Source organism: Hordeum vulgare, chromosome 3H (assembly GCF_904849725.1).
Source record: "Hordeum vulgare subsp. vulgare chromosome 3H, MorexV3_pseudomolecules_assembly, whole genome shotgun sequence".
NCBI lineage: Eukaryota > Viridiplantae > Streptophyta > Magnoliopsida > Poales > Poaceae > Hordeum > Hordeum vulgare.
The window spans coordinates 391,885,689-391,902,112 of NC_058520.1; the positions used below are offsets into that span (position 1 = coordinate 391,885,689).

The 16,424-nt window shown below is 49.8% G+C and overlaps 1 protein-coding gene across 7 annotated transcripts in view; it reads left to right on the forward strand.

The window, feature by feature from the left end:
* The first annotated feature begins 469 nt into the window (after window positions 1-469).
* LOC123443959 (probable isoprenylcysteine alpha-carbonyl methylesterase ICMEL2) overlaps window positions 470-16,424 on the forward strand; it is a 29,773-nt gene continuing 13,818 nt past the window's right edge. For 4 of the 7 annotated variants that reach the window (XM_045120537.1, XM_045120536.1, XM_045120535.1 and 1 more), the window contains exons 1-11: window positions 470-1,059; window positions 2,091-2,167; window positions 2,355-2,424; window positions 2,509-2,589; window positions 2,674-2,748; window positions 2,857-2,958; window positions 3,334-3,471; window positions 4,335-4,400; window positions 4,478-4,618; window positions 10,894-10,984; window positions 14,698-14,859. In XM_045120537.1, coding sequence (XP_044976472.1) covers window positions 611-1,059; window positions 2,091-2,167; window positions 2,355-2,424; window positions 2,509-2,589; window positions 2,674-2,748; window positions 2,857-2,958; window positions 3,334-3,471; window positions 4,335-4,400; window positions 4,478-4,618; window positions 10,894-10,984; window positions 14,698-14,856 — 1,449 coding nt within the window. In that variant the 5' untranslated portion in view covers window positions 470-610 and the 3' untranslated portion in view covers window positions 14,857-14,859. Of the gene's footprint in view, window positions 1,060-2,090; window positions 2,168-2,354; window positions 2,425-2,508; window positions 2,590-2,673; window positions 2,749-2,856; window positions 2,959-3,333; window positions 3,472-4,334; window positions 4,401-4,477; window positions 4,619-10,893; window positions 10,985-14,697; window positions 15,445-16,424 lie in introns of all 7 variants that reach the window. The other 3 variants (XR_006630896.1, XM_045120534.1, XM_045120539.1) reach the window with 3 other exon arrangements.

Below are 16,424 nucleotides of genomic sequence, written 5' to 3' on the forward strand. Positions count from 1 at the left end.
TCGCATCAGACGGTCAGCCGTGTCGGAGCAAAGTCACTTTGGGTTCTAACGCGTGGCGCGGCGACACGTAATCACGGGCCCACAGAGCCGGACGCGGACGGCAACGGCGTTCGCCTGACCGCCGCACCCTAGAGCCAGCCACGCCCCGCTCCACAGACCGCAAACAAAGCTCTAGAACCTGCAAAGATTCCCCTGCCTCACGCCACAATCATCTACGCGGCCCTACCACGGTACCCTAGTCACCAATCATTCTAGCCCATACAAAACATTGCATCATCGAGCCATTTAGGTACACACTCTCATGTTTGTTGTCATCATTTCATTTATTTATCTTTTCTAATAATGGAAGAGATCTCCTCAGTGTCGCGTACAAATCATCCATGATCGAGCCTTGTACGCATCCTTGTGCTGGCAAAGGATATACGTATGCTCTGTCTGTGACCATAACGCACGACGAGTGTATCGTGTCGTGTGTACTACTACCACGAGTAAATAATTTCTCGAACTTGGACACCATTCCATTCGTGTTGCTGTATCCAACTCTACATTCGACTCCTGGAGCACCGAAAGCCTCGCCCGGCTCCCGCAAAAGTCCGCCCGCGCCGGAAGGATGTCGAAGCAGCAAGGAGGCAAACGAGGACTTGCGGCATGTTGCGCTCGCCTCGCCTCGCCTCGCCTCCACCACGCGTCCCTCCACGCCACGCACTTGCGCTCGCGCTCCCCGCCCGCCTCCTCCTCCTATTTAGGCACACCCCTCCTCCCCGCTCCGTTCTTCCGCACCAACTCGAATCTCCCACTCCCAACCGCCCGGCGGACCTTCCCGAGCCTTCGCCACGCAATGGCAATGCAGCCTCCTTCCTCCGGGGACGAGGCGGACGCGCTCCTCCCGCGGAGCGACTCCGCCGGCCGCCGCCGCTCGTCGCCCGTGCAGTCCGCGTCCCCGAGGCCCCCGGGGGCCGGTCCCAGGAGGCAGTCGTCCTTCCGCCACGACGTCGGCCATGCCGCCTCGGAGACCTACCTCGTCACGCGCCTCACCTTCACCCTACTCCAGTACCTCGGGTAATCAGCAAAATTCCTCGCTGCTTCACCGTCTCCATCGCCATGAGGTGCTCCGACTCGAGGGCGAACGCTACGATAGTAGTATGATGATGCAAGTGCAACACGCACGGTGGTGACGGTTTTCATGCTGTAGCAACCTTCTGCTCTAGTAAAGTTCCTTGTGTCCGGTGGTCGTTGAGATGGTTGAGTTGCCAAGGCAGCTTCATATCAAATCCTATGGAGAAGCCAACTCCACAAGGTTGTTTGATTACGCGGTTGCGTGAGGGGCATGGACTGAATTAAGCTCAGAGCTTCGGGGACCACATAACTGTTCAAGGCTTTCGTGTTTCCCTGCCGTGCGGGCTTTGTCGTTCCATAACAAACCATTTGTTCAGATACAAACAAAAAAACTTGGTATCCACCAAGATTTGGTGATCTTGGCCTTGTAAAGAAGGAACAAGGGGGGATCGCTTTTATCTTTTTTTTCTTTAGAAAAGGAGGTTCAACCCCCGGCCTTTGCATCAATCGATGCATACAACCATTTTTATTAATTATTCCACAAAGGTCTGACAAGATCATATATCAAGCCACCCGAAGGATCGCTTTTATCTGCCTTAGAATCGTGTTTGGAATCTTTGCTACAACAATACAACTATTTCTGTCATAATCGTTTACAAGAGATACATCGAGGGGACGATCTTGCAACTAGTTCTGCTGAAACATAAATAAGCCTGTCATGTATTCACTAGAGTACTTAGTTGTGTGCATCCTAGTCGCGCAAAGGCAGGTTGTGTGCTCATTGTGTTTGTATCTCTTTGATGCTGCACTATGAGTCGGTACTGAAAATTGCAGGGAATATATTAAGGCATTTTATTTCGAAGTATGGCATGGGGAGGCCATACAAATTCTCACCATCGTTGTAGTTCAAAACTATGTTCACTTTGATAGGTTAAGATTCACTGATAATTTTCACCCTTTTTGTTAGAGTGTATCGATGAATAGAACCACTGTTGATATTTTTCTATTCCCGTTCTAATTTTATTATTATTCAGGTTAGGTTACCGCTGGATGAGGCAGCTTCTTGCCCTCGCAGTCTACGCTGTTCTACTTATGCCAGGTTTTTTGCAAGGTATATTGCAGACAGGTCAACATTTCAGGGATTGCGATATCAGTTCTTATTATGCACATCAAAGAGCATGTGGATGGATATTCTTTGTTATTTCTGATGTTCATGTGATCTTCTCGAATGGACCCTTGGATTGTTGGCTCATTTCATTAGAATATGGCATTCTGAAAACAGTTCTTTCTTATTGCAGTTGGATTTTACTATTTCTTTTCAAGTCAGGTTCGTAGAAGTATAGTTTATGGAGAACAACCGAGAAACAGGTAACATCAACCATCCCCACCCCAATGCCCCAGAAGTCAATCCTATGTTTATTTTTTCAGTTTTATGACAATTGCATTCTACAGGTTGGATTTGTATATACCCAAAGATAATAGAAGACCCTGTCCGGTGGTGGCCTTTGTAACTGGCGGGGCCTGGATTATTGGGTGAGTGTTGATATTCTTGCAACTATGCAATACGTTAATCATTCGTGGCGACTCCATTTGTTGACAACCTTGCTCGAAATTCAGTTACAAGGCATGGGGTGCTCTTCTTGGCAGGCGATTGGCTGAGAGAGGAATCATAGTTGCTTGCATTGATTACAGGTGATGCTCTATTTCCATTGAAATCACTCCATATTATTTTGTTAATAATATGAAATAATTGTTTCACTTTTTGTTTGCTTGACACAATATTCACACGTTTATTTTCAGAAATTTTCCGCAAGGAACAATAAGTGACATGGTTAGCGATGCTTCTCAGGGGATCTCATTTGTGTGTAACAACATTGCTAGTTATGGAGGTGATCCTAATCAGTAAGATAACCATTTTTGTGTGTACGAAGTGTCTATTAAAGGATCACAAAGAGCAGTTTTATCCCTTAGGCTAAGTTTATGTGCCAATTCATGGCATTTGCTTAATAAGATGCACGATCTGGTTAGCCCATGGTTGTCAGCTAGATAGCCACAAATTATTGATGAATAACTCGGGAAACTTGACCTCTTCTTAAACGTGTCATTGGACACTTCTTAGAACTTTACTTAAAGCCCTTGTGCTAGCTTAAGTTCTATAAATATTTCCATGTCATTTTGCATTATGTTAATGGCATATATTTACATCATTCTGTTTATTATCATTACTGATAACTTCCACCAGAGTGATGTTTTGTTATATATCCACGGCAATTGTAGGATCTACTTGATGGGTCAGTCAGCAGGAGCACATATTTCAGCATGTGTCCTAATGGAACAGGCAGTAAAAGAGTCTAGCGGGCAGCCCATTTCTTGGAGCGTTACACAAACCAAAGCATACTTTGGTTTATCTGGAGGGTGAGATCTTAGGTTCCTCGCTGGTTAGTCTTTTGTGGTTTGACTATTTAACTACTGGTGAAACTGAAGATAGTACAAGCATCAGAGCTCCTCTAAGCTGTGATGACACTTTAGGGATTTTCTAATTCTCCTTAAAACCCATAACCAGAGGCTAAATTCTATATTGTTGACAGCATATTGAGTGATTTCTCTGGAAGATATTGACTAACGCATATTTGGTCAGATACTGGGTACACATTAGGTTGCCTTTTCGCGTCTTCAAAAAGTAATTCAGTGATCATATTTTGTCTGTTCTGGATTTGAACTAATTCGATCAGTATCAATATGGGAGCTAGTCTTAAAATAGGAGAACCAAACCAATTGTTGTCGTTGTATTTGCAACCAGATGGCTTGTATTTGTCGCCAAGAATGTACAGATTGTCTTGTAGAAGACCTTATAATTTTTCTAAGTTTTCCTCTGTGCCAGTAATCACAATAATAGTTTGGTCTAAAATTTTGGAATGACGCCACTACCAAACTGCTTCACCTAGTTCCAGTTCGATACCCACAATCATTTATGGTTATCTATGATGCATTATAAGCATTATGATTTATTATCTCAACCTCTTGCAGCTTGATTTTCGTCAACTATGAGTGCACTAAAATTGCTTCTTATCTAAAAAGGGGACACCATCATATTCCAAATGTCGCATGGAATTTGATAGATTTGTACTTCAAAGTTATTTTACAAATATATATTGTGATATTTCTTTTTCATTGGATTACAAATAAACCTTGACCTCCAATATTTTATGTTTGCTTTCTGAGGTTGTATACTGATGGACACTCACATGGTTCAGTAAATAACAGTAATAGTTTTGCAGATACAACCTCCATAATTTGGTCGACCATTTCCATCAGCGTGGTCTGAACCGTTCAATATTTTTCAGGTAGTAATATGACTATGCTTTGGTCCATTTATTTAATAATAATTTGATACCAACACCAAGCACAATTACTGTTTCAGTATAATGGATGGAGAAGAATCATTGTCACGTTATTCTCCCGAAATTGTTGTCAAGGAGTCAAGTGCCCGGACCATAGCTCTACTGCCTCGTATATTTCTTATGCATGGAACAGATGATTATTCAATACCATCATCTGCCAGGTTTGTTTATGCCGCCTGCACATGTTTATTTAAAACAATGAAGGGCAAACCATACTCACTTATCCTCCGAAATTTCTTGATGATGTGTGGTAAAAGGAAATCCTTCTACGCTGCAAGTCCATCTGCATTTCAGTTTACTATAAAACAAACTCCCTTGGCATCTTGGTTTAGGCATTGTCTGTTACTATGATCTACAGTATACAACTTGGGTGAGTTGAAAAGACTACAGAGAATACTCTAGTTGGATTTCATGAAACAATAAACCAAGCTGGGGTAGGGTAACATACCCTTTTGCAGTCATGGTCTTTCCTTCTCCAATTTTAGGCTGTTGGCAGTAATTATTGAAGATGAAATTGTTATGACCGGTACAACGTACCAACGGAGGAGGCCCAATGGGCAGGGTTAGTTACGGGCTTAGCCCAAGTTATCTTAGCTATCTTAGAGTCCAAGTTATATTAGAGTCCAAGTTAGAGTCCAAGTTATCTAGGGTTTAGTGGAGGCTGTCCTCCTATATAAACACATGTATTCCTTCGATATTAGGCAGACAATAAACAGTATTCTGTTGTCGTCTCCCCCAGGAGACGGGAGCCCCAAACCCTAGCCACCTCTCTCTCTCTCTCTCTCACGTCGCGACGGCGCCCAACCGCCGGCGCCGGCGTCTCGGCGTCCCCAACCTCGCAACCCGCACTTCCACCCCTACAACCTACGTCCGAGACCTGGTAGAACCCTAGCCTCTACCAATTTGGTATCAGGTAGCTTGGGTTCGATGAGTTTGTCGGACCTTCCCACCACCACCGCCGCCGCCACCACCGCCTTCCCCGCCACCTCGCAGCAGCCGCCGCCGCCACACCAGTCGCCGTCGTCGGCCATCTCAGGTCCGGCCGCCTCCGGTACCGCGGCCCTGGCGGCCGAAGCCGCCCCCGTCCTCTCCCCGGCAGAGATGTCCTCGGCGATCCGCGACCTCACCCTGGCGGTCTCGAACCTCCGGACTTTCCTCCAGGCTCCGTACGCAACCCCGACACCACCGCCTCCGCCGGCGGCGCCCTTCGCGCCACCGCCCCCGGCCATCGTCGCGCCCCAGGGCCTGCCGATCACCCAGGTCCGGTGGCCGCCGTCGCCGTCCCCGCTACCGACGTGGATCGACACGCCGACCTACACGACGGCGCCGCTACAGCCAACGGTGTTGCAGCCACCCGCCCCCACCTTCGGGGGGTTTGGCGGGTACACTGACCCGTACGCCGGGAGCTCCGTGGTGTTGCAACACTCTCCTTCCGCCGCGCTGGGTCGTCACGAGGGCGCCTACGCGGCCTCTCCACACGTGCAGCAGCCACCCCGCTTCACCAAGCTGGAGTTCGCCACCTACGACGGCACCGTCGACCCCCTGAACTGGCTCAATCAGTGCGACCAGTTTTTCAGGGGGTAGCGGACCATGGCGTCCGACCGCACATGGATAGCCTCCTACCACCTCCGTGGCGCCGCCCAGACGTGGTACTACGCCCTCGAGCAGGACGTGGGCGGGATGCCTCCGTGGGAGCGCTTTCGCGACCTGTGTCTCCTCCGGTTCGGCCCCCCATACGTGGGAGCCGCCTGGCCGAGCTCGGCCGCCTTCCCTTCACCACCTCGGTGCAGGACTTCGCCGACCGCTTCCAGACATTGGTCTGCCATGCGCCTGACGTCACGGCTCGCCAACGCGCCGAGCTCTTCGTCGGCGGCCTTCCCGACCACATCCGCATCGACGTCGAGATGCGCGACCCCCAGGACCTGCAGACGGCCATGTATTACGCACGCGCGTACGAGCAGCGCGCCAACGCCCTGCAGCAGGCGTTCCCGGGCCGCGGCACGCGTCCCCCGACCCGCCGCGGCGGCCGCCACCCCTACACGCCCCGCCCTGCCGGCCACTACTGCGGCTGCCCCCGCGCCGACACGCACCTTCCGGCGCTTAACGTCGGCCGAGCAGCTCGAGCGGCGCCGCAAGGGCCTGTGCTTCAACTGCGACGAGCCGTATGCGCTGGGTCATACGTGCGCCCGCCTGTTCTACTTGGAGACCGTTGACAACGCAGAGGTGGAGGCCCTCACCGTAGAGCTCGACGCCACCACACTCTCCGAGGCCGGCGTTACGACCTACGGGCCGGTCGACGCGACCGTCTTCGTCGTCTCCCTTCATGCCATGGCTGGCATCAAGACGGCAAAGACGATGCTGCTTCCGGTGACGATCAACGGGGAGCGTCTCACCGCGCTCGTAGATACGGGTTCGACGCACAACTTCCTGTCCGGGGACGCCATGCGCCGCCTCGCACTCCAACCGGCGGGCTCGGAGAAGTTCAGCGTCACCGTCGCCAACGGGGACCGCCTTGCTTGCCAGGGGGTGGCGCGGCAGGTTCCCGTCCTCATCAGCGACGAGCCGTTCTCCATCGACTGCGTCGGCATCGACCTGGGCTGCTACGACTTCATCCTCGGCATCAACTTCCTGTCCACTCTCGGCCCCATCCTTTGGGACCTCGATGTGTTGTCCCTCATCTTCTGGCGCGAGGGCGGCCGTCGCGTTCAGTGGACAAGCATTGGCGGCTCCGGCGCCGCAACTCCGCAGCTCCAATTGATGGCGGCCGCACTGGACGAGGCGCATCCCCTCCTGGCCGACCTCCTGCAGCAGCACAGCGACATCTTTGACGAGCCACAGGGCCTCCCTCCCGCGCGGCCCTGTGACCACCGCATCCACCTGCTGCCGGACACGGCACCTGTCGCCGTGCGCCCGTACCGGTACCCTCAGCTGCAGAAAGACGAGCTCGAGCGTCAGGTGGCGGTCATGCTCGCGCAGGGCATCATCCAGGGCATCATCCGGATTTCGACATCGCCGTTCTCCGCCCCGGTGCTCCTTGTGCGCAAGCCCGACGTCACATGGCGCTTCTGCATCGACTACCGCGCCCTCAACGCCCTGACGTCCAAGGGCAAGTTCCCCATCCCCGTCGTGGATGAGCTCTTGGACGAGCTACACGGAGCACGCTTCTTCACCAAGCTCGACCTTCGCTCGGGCTAACATCAGGTGCGCATGCACCCTGACGACATCGAGAAGATGGTGTTCCGCACTCACCATGGCCACTTCGAGTTCCTGGTGATGCGGTTCGGCCTCTCCAACGTGCCGGCGACCTTCCAGGCCCTGATGAACGACGTGCTCAACCCATACTTGCGTCGCTTTGTGCTTGTTTTCTTTGATGACATTCTTATCTACAGTGCATCTTGGGCGGAGCACCTACAACACGTGGTCATCATCTTCAACGAGCTTCAAGCGCATCGTCTTCACCTCAAGCGCTCGAAGTGCTCGTTCGGCACGACCTCCGTCGCGTACCTGGGGCACGTCATCTCGGCGGACGGGGTAGCGATGGACGCGGACAAGGTCGCCGCCGTCGGGCCGACCCCGCGGTCACCGCAGGCGCTCCGCGGCTTCTTGGGCCTCACTGGCTACTACCGGAAGTACATACGGGACTTCGGCCTCATCGCCGCCCACTGACGCGTCTCCTTCGACGCGACGCCTTCTCCTGGGACGAGGAGGCGGCTACGGCATTCGAGGCTCTCCAGCGGCCGCTTACGACGGGACCCGTCCTCCAGATGCCGGACTTTGATATGCCGACCGTGGTGGACTGCGACGCCTCTGGCATCGGCTTCGGCGCCGTCCTCCACCAGGGCGAGGGACCGCTCGCCTTCTTCAGCCGCCCCTTTACCGCTCGCCATGACAAGCTTGCGGCCTACGAGCGTGAGCTTATTGGGTTGGTTCTGGCGGTGCGCCACTGGCGGCCTTATCTTTGGGGCCGGTCATTCCGTGTGCGCACGGACCACTACAACCTCAAGTTCTTGCTGGACTAGCGCCTCTCCACAGTTTCGCAGCACCAGTGGATCAACAAGCTCTTTGGCTTCGACTTCACCGTCGAGTACCGCCCCGGCCGTCTCAACACGGTCGCCGATGCCTTGTCCCGCCGCGACATTGAGGATGTCGCGGACGACGTCGCCATGGCTGGCACTATCATGTGCATCCGCTCCGGGCCATCTTTCGCCTTCATCGACGACATTCGCCAGGCAACTTTGACGGCCGCGGACGCGCAGGGCCTGCGCCAGCGCCTTGACGCCGGCGAGCTGGACGCGCCCTGGCGCTTGGACGAGGGGCTGCCCCTACATGGCCGCCGCATCTTCGTGCCCGACCAGGGCGACCTGCGCCACCAGGTTCTGACCTTGGCGCACTCTGTAGGGCACGAGGGCGTGCAGAAGACTCTCCATCGTCTCCGTGCTGATTTTTACATCCCCGGTGATGGCGCGATGGTCTGCGACTGGGTGCGGTCGTGCGTGACGTGCCAGCGGAACAAGACGGAGACACTACGACCCGCGGGTCTACTGCAGCCGCTGGACGTACCCTCCCAGGTGTGGGCGGATATTTCCATGGACTTCATCGAGGGCCTTCCCAAGGTGGGCGGCAAGTCCGTCATCCTCATGGTGGTTGACCGCTTCTCCAAGTACGCGCACTTCATCGCCCTGGGTCATCCATATACAACCGCCTCCGTGGCGCGGGCCTTCTTCAATGGCATCGTCCGCCTCCACGGTTTTTCGTCGTCCATCGTCAGCGATCGTGATCCCGTGTTCACGCGACATGTCTGGCGGGATCTCTTTCGACTGGCGGGCGTGAAGCTCCGCATGAGCACGACGTTCCACTCTCAGACAGACGGCCAATCCGAGGTGGTCAACAAGGTGATCGCCATGTACCTGCGCTGTGTTACTGGTGATCGTCCACGAGCTTGGGTGGACTGGTTGGCGTGGACGGAGTACTGCTACAACACCTCCTATCACTCCGCCCTGCGCACCACGCCTTTCGAGGTGGTCTACAGGCGCCCACCTCGGCGATGCTCCCTTACGAGCTTGGGACGGCTCGGCCCGAGACGGCGGGCGACTTACTCCGCACCCGCGACGACATTCTGGCTGAGGCGCGCCGGCGTCTTCTCCAAGCACAGCAGCTGGCTCGAAAGTATTACGATGCTCATCATCGCGAGGCGGAGTTCGCGGTGGGCGATTGGGTGTGGCTGCGCCTCCTCCACAGGACCACGCAGTCTCTGGACCCGTGCTCCGAGCGCAAATTGGGACCTTGCTACGCCGGTCCCTTTCGTGTGCTGGAGCGTGTCGGCACACTCGCATACCACTTGGAGCTGCCAGCTGGTTCTCGCCTCCACGACGTCTTCCATGTCAACTTACTGAAGGCCTACCGCGGGGACCCTCTTGCAGCGACGCCGGCCCTTCCTCCTACTTCGGATGGCCGCCTCCTTCCAGCTTCCGCACAGGTGGCGAAGGTGCTGCAAGCGCAGCAGTGTCGCGGCGTCTGGCATGTCTTGGTACAGTGGACCGTCCTGCCAGAGGAGGAAGCGACTTGGGAGAAGCTCGACGATTTCCGCCAGCAGTTTCCAGATGTTCAGCTCGAGGACGAGCTGTTTGAGAAGGCGGGGAGAGATGTTATGACCGGTACAACGTACCAACGGAGGAGGCCCAATGGGCAGGGTTAGTTACGGGCTTAGCCCAAGTTATCTTAGCTATCTTAGAGTCCAAGTTATATTAGAGTCCAAGTTAGAGTCCAAGTTATCTAGGGTTTAGTGGAGGCTGTCCTCCTATATAAACACATGTACCCCTTCGATATTAGGCAGACAATAAACAGTATTATGTTGTCCTCTCCCTCAGGAGACGGGAGCCCCAAACCCTAGCCGCCTCTCTCTCTCACGCCGCACGGCGCCCAACCGCCGGCGCCGGCGTCCCCAACCTTGCAGCCCGCATTTCCACCCTTACAACCTACGTCCGAGACCTGGTAGAACCCTAGCCTCTACCAGAAATATATTAAAACCAAAACTGTACATAATGTTTGGAAAGTTCAAAGATATATTCATACTTCTCTTTGATAGGAGCAATAGCAGAACTATTCATACAACACCCTTTGTTAAACTCCAGATGACATTATATTTGTCAGTATACTGGCAAGTTTGGGGATTGACTGACTAGAACATGAATATTGTCTCTGTGTTTACATGTGCAGCATTAAGTGTCAACTATTTCACCTGTAACAATAATACTACGTTTGAGGATTCTTTTTGAACTTTCTACTCATCTATATTTTGCTGCTTCTATTGCAAGACGACAAGGTTGATCTATTGTCTGTTGTTCGGATTGATATTTAGTTGATTGCTCCCTTGTTTAAGCAACATAACGTTTCCCAATTTCATGACACAAGTTACTCTGCTTCTTTTTATGTGCAGTCGAACTTTTGTAGACATCCTTCAACAAGCTGGTGCCCAGGCCAAATTATTGTTGTACGAAGGGAAAACACATACAGATATATTTATACAGGTGACAAATGTGGATGTTCATAGTGAATCATTTTTTGTGTTTTTTTTTAGAAAAGGAGGATCACCTCCGGCTGCCACTTTTATTTAAAGTACGATAAAATGTCTGCAATCCATAACAAGCTTACAAAGAACTGAAAAGTAAAGATGTGAAAAAAGCCACTACCGGCGTAAAATAGGATTAGAAACCTATCCACCTATTCTACTATTGGATCGCCCTCCAAACCGGTTGAAGATATCCTGAGCTACCATCTCCCATCGGGTAGATCTAGTAGCCAAACACTCCCTGTTCTCCGCAGGAGTGAGTAATGATCATGTACGGATCAAAGAAGTTGCCCTGTGTAAAACCTGCAAAAAATTGGTGTGATATATCCTATTAAAGACCATGTCATTTCTGCAATTTCAAATAGCCCATAGTAGCGCACAAACTCCTATTCGAATCTGTCTTGCGACGTAGATGTCTACTCCGTCTAGCCATGTCCTAAACAACGTGTGAATGCTATTCGGAGGTGTGATATTAAAGGCTATATGAATTGAAGTCCATAGTATTTTTGCTAACGGGCAGTCGAGTAAGAGGTGTTTGACTGTCTCGAACTGATTACAAAAGTTACAACTTTTGTTTCCGGGCCAATTACGCTTTTGCCAAATTATCCTTTGTGAGAATCACTTCCTTGTGAACGAACCACATGAATTTTTTTATTCTTAAAGGGACTTTGATCTTCCAAATATGAATAGATTCTGGTATTGATCCAGAGTCAATGAGGTCTAAGTACATCGTTTTCACCGAAAAGATGCCATCCTTAGATAGTTTCCAATGAAGTCTATCGGCCCCGTCCGATAGGTTAACCTCCATCAGCCTCCTAACTAGATCAATCCAAGCTATCCAACGATCGCCCCACAAACTCCATCTGAACTGAATGTCCAGAGGAACAGACTGAAGAACAGTAGCAACATAAGCCTCCTTACGCTGCACAATATTATATAGAGAAGGGTATTGCGTGGCTAGGGGCGACTCACCCAGCCATGTGTCCTCCGAAAACCTCGTAGCCCCTCCATTCCCAACGATAAACTTAGTCCTCTGAAAGAACGCTGCCTTCGTTCTCATTAGACCTTTCTAGAACGGTGAATCATTGGGTTTCATGGTGACTTGCGCCAAGGTTTTAGCATGTAAATACTTATTTCTCAGAATCTGTATCCACGTGCCTTCAGTCTCTACGGACAGTATGTATAACCATTTGCTAAGAAGACACTTGTTTTTGACTTCCAAGTTCTCGATCCCAAGACCACCTTGCTCTTTGGGTCTACAGACAATATCCCATCGAGAAAGTCTGTACTTTCTTTTGATCTCATCACTTTGCCAAAAGAAACAGGATCTATAGAAGTCCAATCTCTTCCTTACCCCAACCGGAATCTTAAAGAAGGAAAGTAGGACCATTGGCATGCTGGTGAGAACTGAATTAATCAGGACCAACCTACCATCATAAGACAGTAGCTTTCCTTTCCAGCAACTCAGTTTTTTCTCGAACCGTTCCTCAATACATTTCCATTCCTTGTTGGATAACTTCGATGATGTATTGGTATATACCTAGATAACTGAAGGGCAAGCTACCTAAGGCACACCCAAACAGTTGTCTCTACGTCTCCCATTCTTCTTTGGCCTTCCCAAATCAGAACAGTTCACTTTTGTGAAAATTGATCTTCAACCCAGACAACTGTTCAAACAAACAAATGACCAATTTCATATTCCTGGCCTTTGCAACATCATGTTCCATGAACAGAATATTGTCATCAGTGTACTGTAATATGGACACACCATCATCAATTAGGTGTGGGACAAGACCTCCGACCAGGCCTTCCTGCTTTGCCCTCCCAATTATAATTGCCAACATCTCCGCAACTATATTGAAGAGGATACAGGACATTGGGTCCCCCTGCCGCAACCCTTTATGCGTTTGGAAATAATGCCCAATGACATCATTGACTTTAATTCCAATGCTTCCCTTTTGTACGAAGGATTCGACATGTTTTCTCCATACATCATCAAAACCCTTCATATGCAACGCTTGCTGAAGGAAAGGCCACTTAACTTTATCGTACGCTTTCTCAAAATCCACTTTGAAAATAACTCCGTCTAGTTTCTTTGAGTGAATTTCGTTGCAACGTTTCATGAAGGACAACCACACCCCTCAGTATGTTTCTGCCTGGCATGAAAGCCGTTTGACTCGGTTGCACAACCTCATGTGCAATCTTTGTCAATCTATTCGTGCCAACTTTTTAAATTTGGGAGAGATTTTCACTTCGGCCTCCACACCAACTAGGGATCCATACGGCCATTTTAGTATGAGTACCAAGATAAACATGGTCCTCAATTTTTTTAAATGAGTAGCAAGATATTTTTTGATGAGTGGTTTCACCACACACCAAACTTGATCCTCAATAAATAAGAGAAAACCCCCTGTGCATCACTTGTCAATTCTAGGAATCATTTTTTGTGTCATAGTATATCATATACTCCCACCGTCCCATAATACAAAGAGCGTTTTCGACACTACCTAGTATAAAAAACGCTCTTATATTATGGAATGGAGGGAGTAGTAGTTATATCTGTAAAATACAACTTGATTCATATGCTAACTATTTACTCAAACAGAACGGACTTAACTCGCTAATTGTCTTTCTTTCTTACTTTACTAAATAAAATTGGCCGATTTCTGGAAAGACTACCTCCTCAATGTGCTATTTCAAATATTTTAGGTTGTTGTATGAATAAATTCTCAGGATAGAAAATGGGGTTATGTGGGCCTTTCCTTGGTCCACACTAGGTTATGGCAACATTGAATCTTACTACCTATTATGTAGTAATACTAGAATATTTTACATAAGGAAAAGATAGTAGTTGCTATATCATTCAACTTATTAGTGGCGACTTGTCGCCAAATTGCCAGTAAGAATGAACTCGAGTGGGAAAAGGGGCATGAAGGTTTTCCGGCAACCATCCAAATTCCAAACAAGGACCAAAGTTCTGGTTATGACCAAACAATTAGTATGGTTGTTTTCGTCACAAACCAAACATACCCTAAATGTCTCCGCCTTCATTTTCTGAATGGTTTTCTTGTACTGCTGTGTGATTCAAGGATTTTACTGTGAGGCGAACGTGGGGGTCATAATATATCTTTGCCATAGCCAATGAATTGCAGATTTTATCTGAATTAGGCCACGTCGGTTATTTTTTGCTTAATATTATCAATTATAGTAAATATATTAACTAACTATTTTATGGAGAACATTATTTAGAGTTATTAAGGTATATTTAGTAAATTGATGTATCTCTAATAGTTCATACAAAGAGCTACTGGCTTTTGACCAGTTCATAAACAAAATGTTAAGGTGGATACTTTGCTGGCTGGTACTGTCAAAACATTTATGGGAAACCAGTATCTCTGGGGATTAGGTTCGAGAGACCTTGCACCAAATGCGCACTTCTATTTGTTATATTATCATAATTCATGATCTCCACGATTAGTTAGTAAGAGCGAGACCTTACCATGTCTTCGCTAAAATCTTACTTTCATTAATATTTGCATAATTAGCCCTCCTACCTGGTAACTGCTCTACAGTTGTGTAATTAAAACATCTCGCCTAATTATGAGCTCTTATAGCTATTAACTTGTTACTCTTGTGTTTTATTCTAACAAGTTTATTTAAATCCTTTCACAGGATCCTCTTAGGGGTGGAAGGGATCCTTTGGTTGAAGATGTCTTGTCTGTTATTCATGCTGATGATGCAACTCGCCGAAATACAGCTTCTGTGCCAACTCCAAGGCGCCTGGTTTTTGAGTGGCAATTGCAGTTGGCCCGTTGGATTAGTCCCTTCTAGAAGGTAATTGTTGTTCCCGTATTTATCTTTTTCCTTAAATTCCTTCACTGCTAGACTTTTTTTTGTGTAGTAAAAAATTGCTAAGTTCTAAAATCGCTACGGTTCTCATTAACTGTAAGAATGTAGTAATTGTGGCCATGGCAATATTGTATTATCGTGTGCCAAGTCTTCTGTTATGTGATTTCTGCGAGTTCATTCACTTGAGATAAGGGTAGTTCTTCTCAAGCACCATTGATGTTGACTTGGAATTCAATGTTACTCATTTCAAATTCTAAGCTCCCCAGGCATAGGGAGTCATAAATTGCGCAACTCCAGGTTCTGTTTTTACGGTGGGCCTCGCTTGTCAGTCGGTCAGGACCAATTATTTGACTCGGGCCTAGACGCCAGGTACCTATGTCACTTGGTTGGGCTTCGTGTCACCGTCTGGTGGGCCCATTGTCGTTCAAGTCAGTTGGCCCCTTAGCCTCCTTGCACACATGGAACATCCTCTTCCCTTTAACGCTAAGATAGACGGGTCAAGGAACTAGATGAGAAGACCATGCGAGGCGACTAACAAGAGGAGCACTTGAATGGTTGTCAGTCTGTCAGGTATAACCCTTGGCCACAAGCCTTGTACTTTTCAATGGTACCATCTGGCCTAAGCTTTCTTTTGAACACGCACTTGCATCCCATTGGTTTGCAACTATAGGGATGATTAATGATCTTTCGTGTCCCATTAGCCAAGATAAAATCTATCTCGCTGTAGACCGCATTCTTTCAGTAGTTATCATCTGTAGATGCATATGCTAAGCTTCATGCACTAGCCAACACAATCAAAAGTCCGAACTTTAGGCAATCCACTTATACACATAAAGAAATCATCACCAAAGGACTTTGTAGTCCTATGTCTCTTGCCTCTACTAAGCGTTTTATTATCTTCCTCCACATGATTTTCATCATGTGTTCGTCATAATTTTCCATTAGAACGGTAGGTTCAGGTCTCATCTTCTTGTCTAGAAGTGTCCCCCACTCCCTCCCCCTCCCAACCCTAGCCGCCCAACTCCCTCCCCCTCCCTTCCCCACCGCCGCGTGAGGCAGCCGCCGGGCAAGCCCGGGGCGCCAAGGATCGTGGCGGCGGGGCCTTGGTTGCCCTGCCTCAGCCTGGGGAACTCCGGATCTGGAGCGGCGGCTCCATGGACGAGGCACGACAAGCTAGCAGCCGCGCGGGCGGTGGATCTGGGTCCGAGCCGCGCGGGTGGCGGGATCCAGAGGTCGTTGGCCCAACGGCCGGCGGCGGCTTCTGCGGTGGTCGGTGCATGCGATCTGGCGCATCCCCTCCTCCCATGTTCGGCGTGCGGGCTAGCCTGGTCGGGCCGCGCTTCCTTCGGTCGCCGGTTATGTACAGGAGGCGCTGCTGGTGACGGGGATCTAGTTCGGGCGAAATCCCTGGCCGGCCATGGCCGGCCGTGTCGACGGCGACGCCTGAGGGCGTCGTTCCCCTCCTTGGAGGCGTCGGTATGGACTGATCCCCTCACTTCCTCTTCCCCTAGGTCTCCCGGGCGAAAGCCCTAACTTTGTTGGGCGACGGC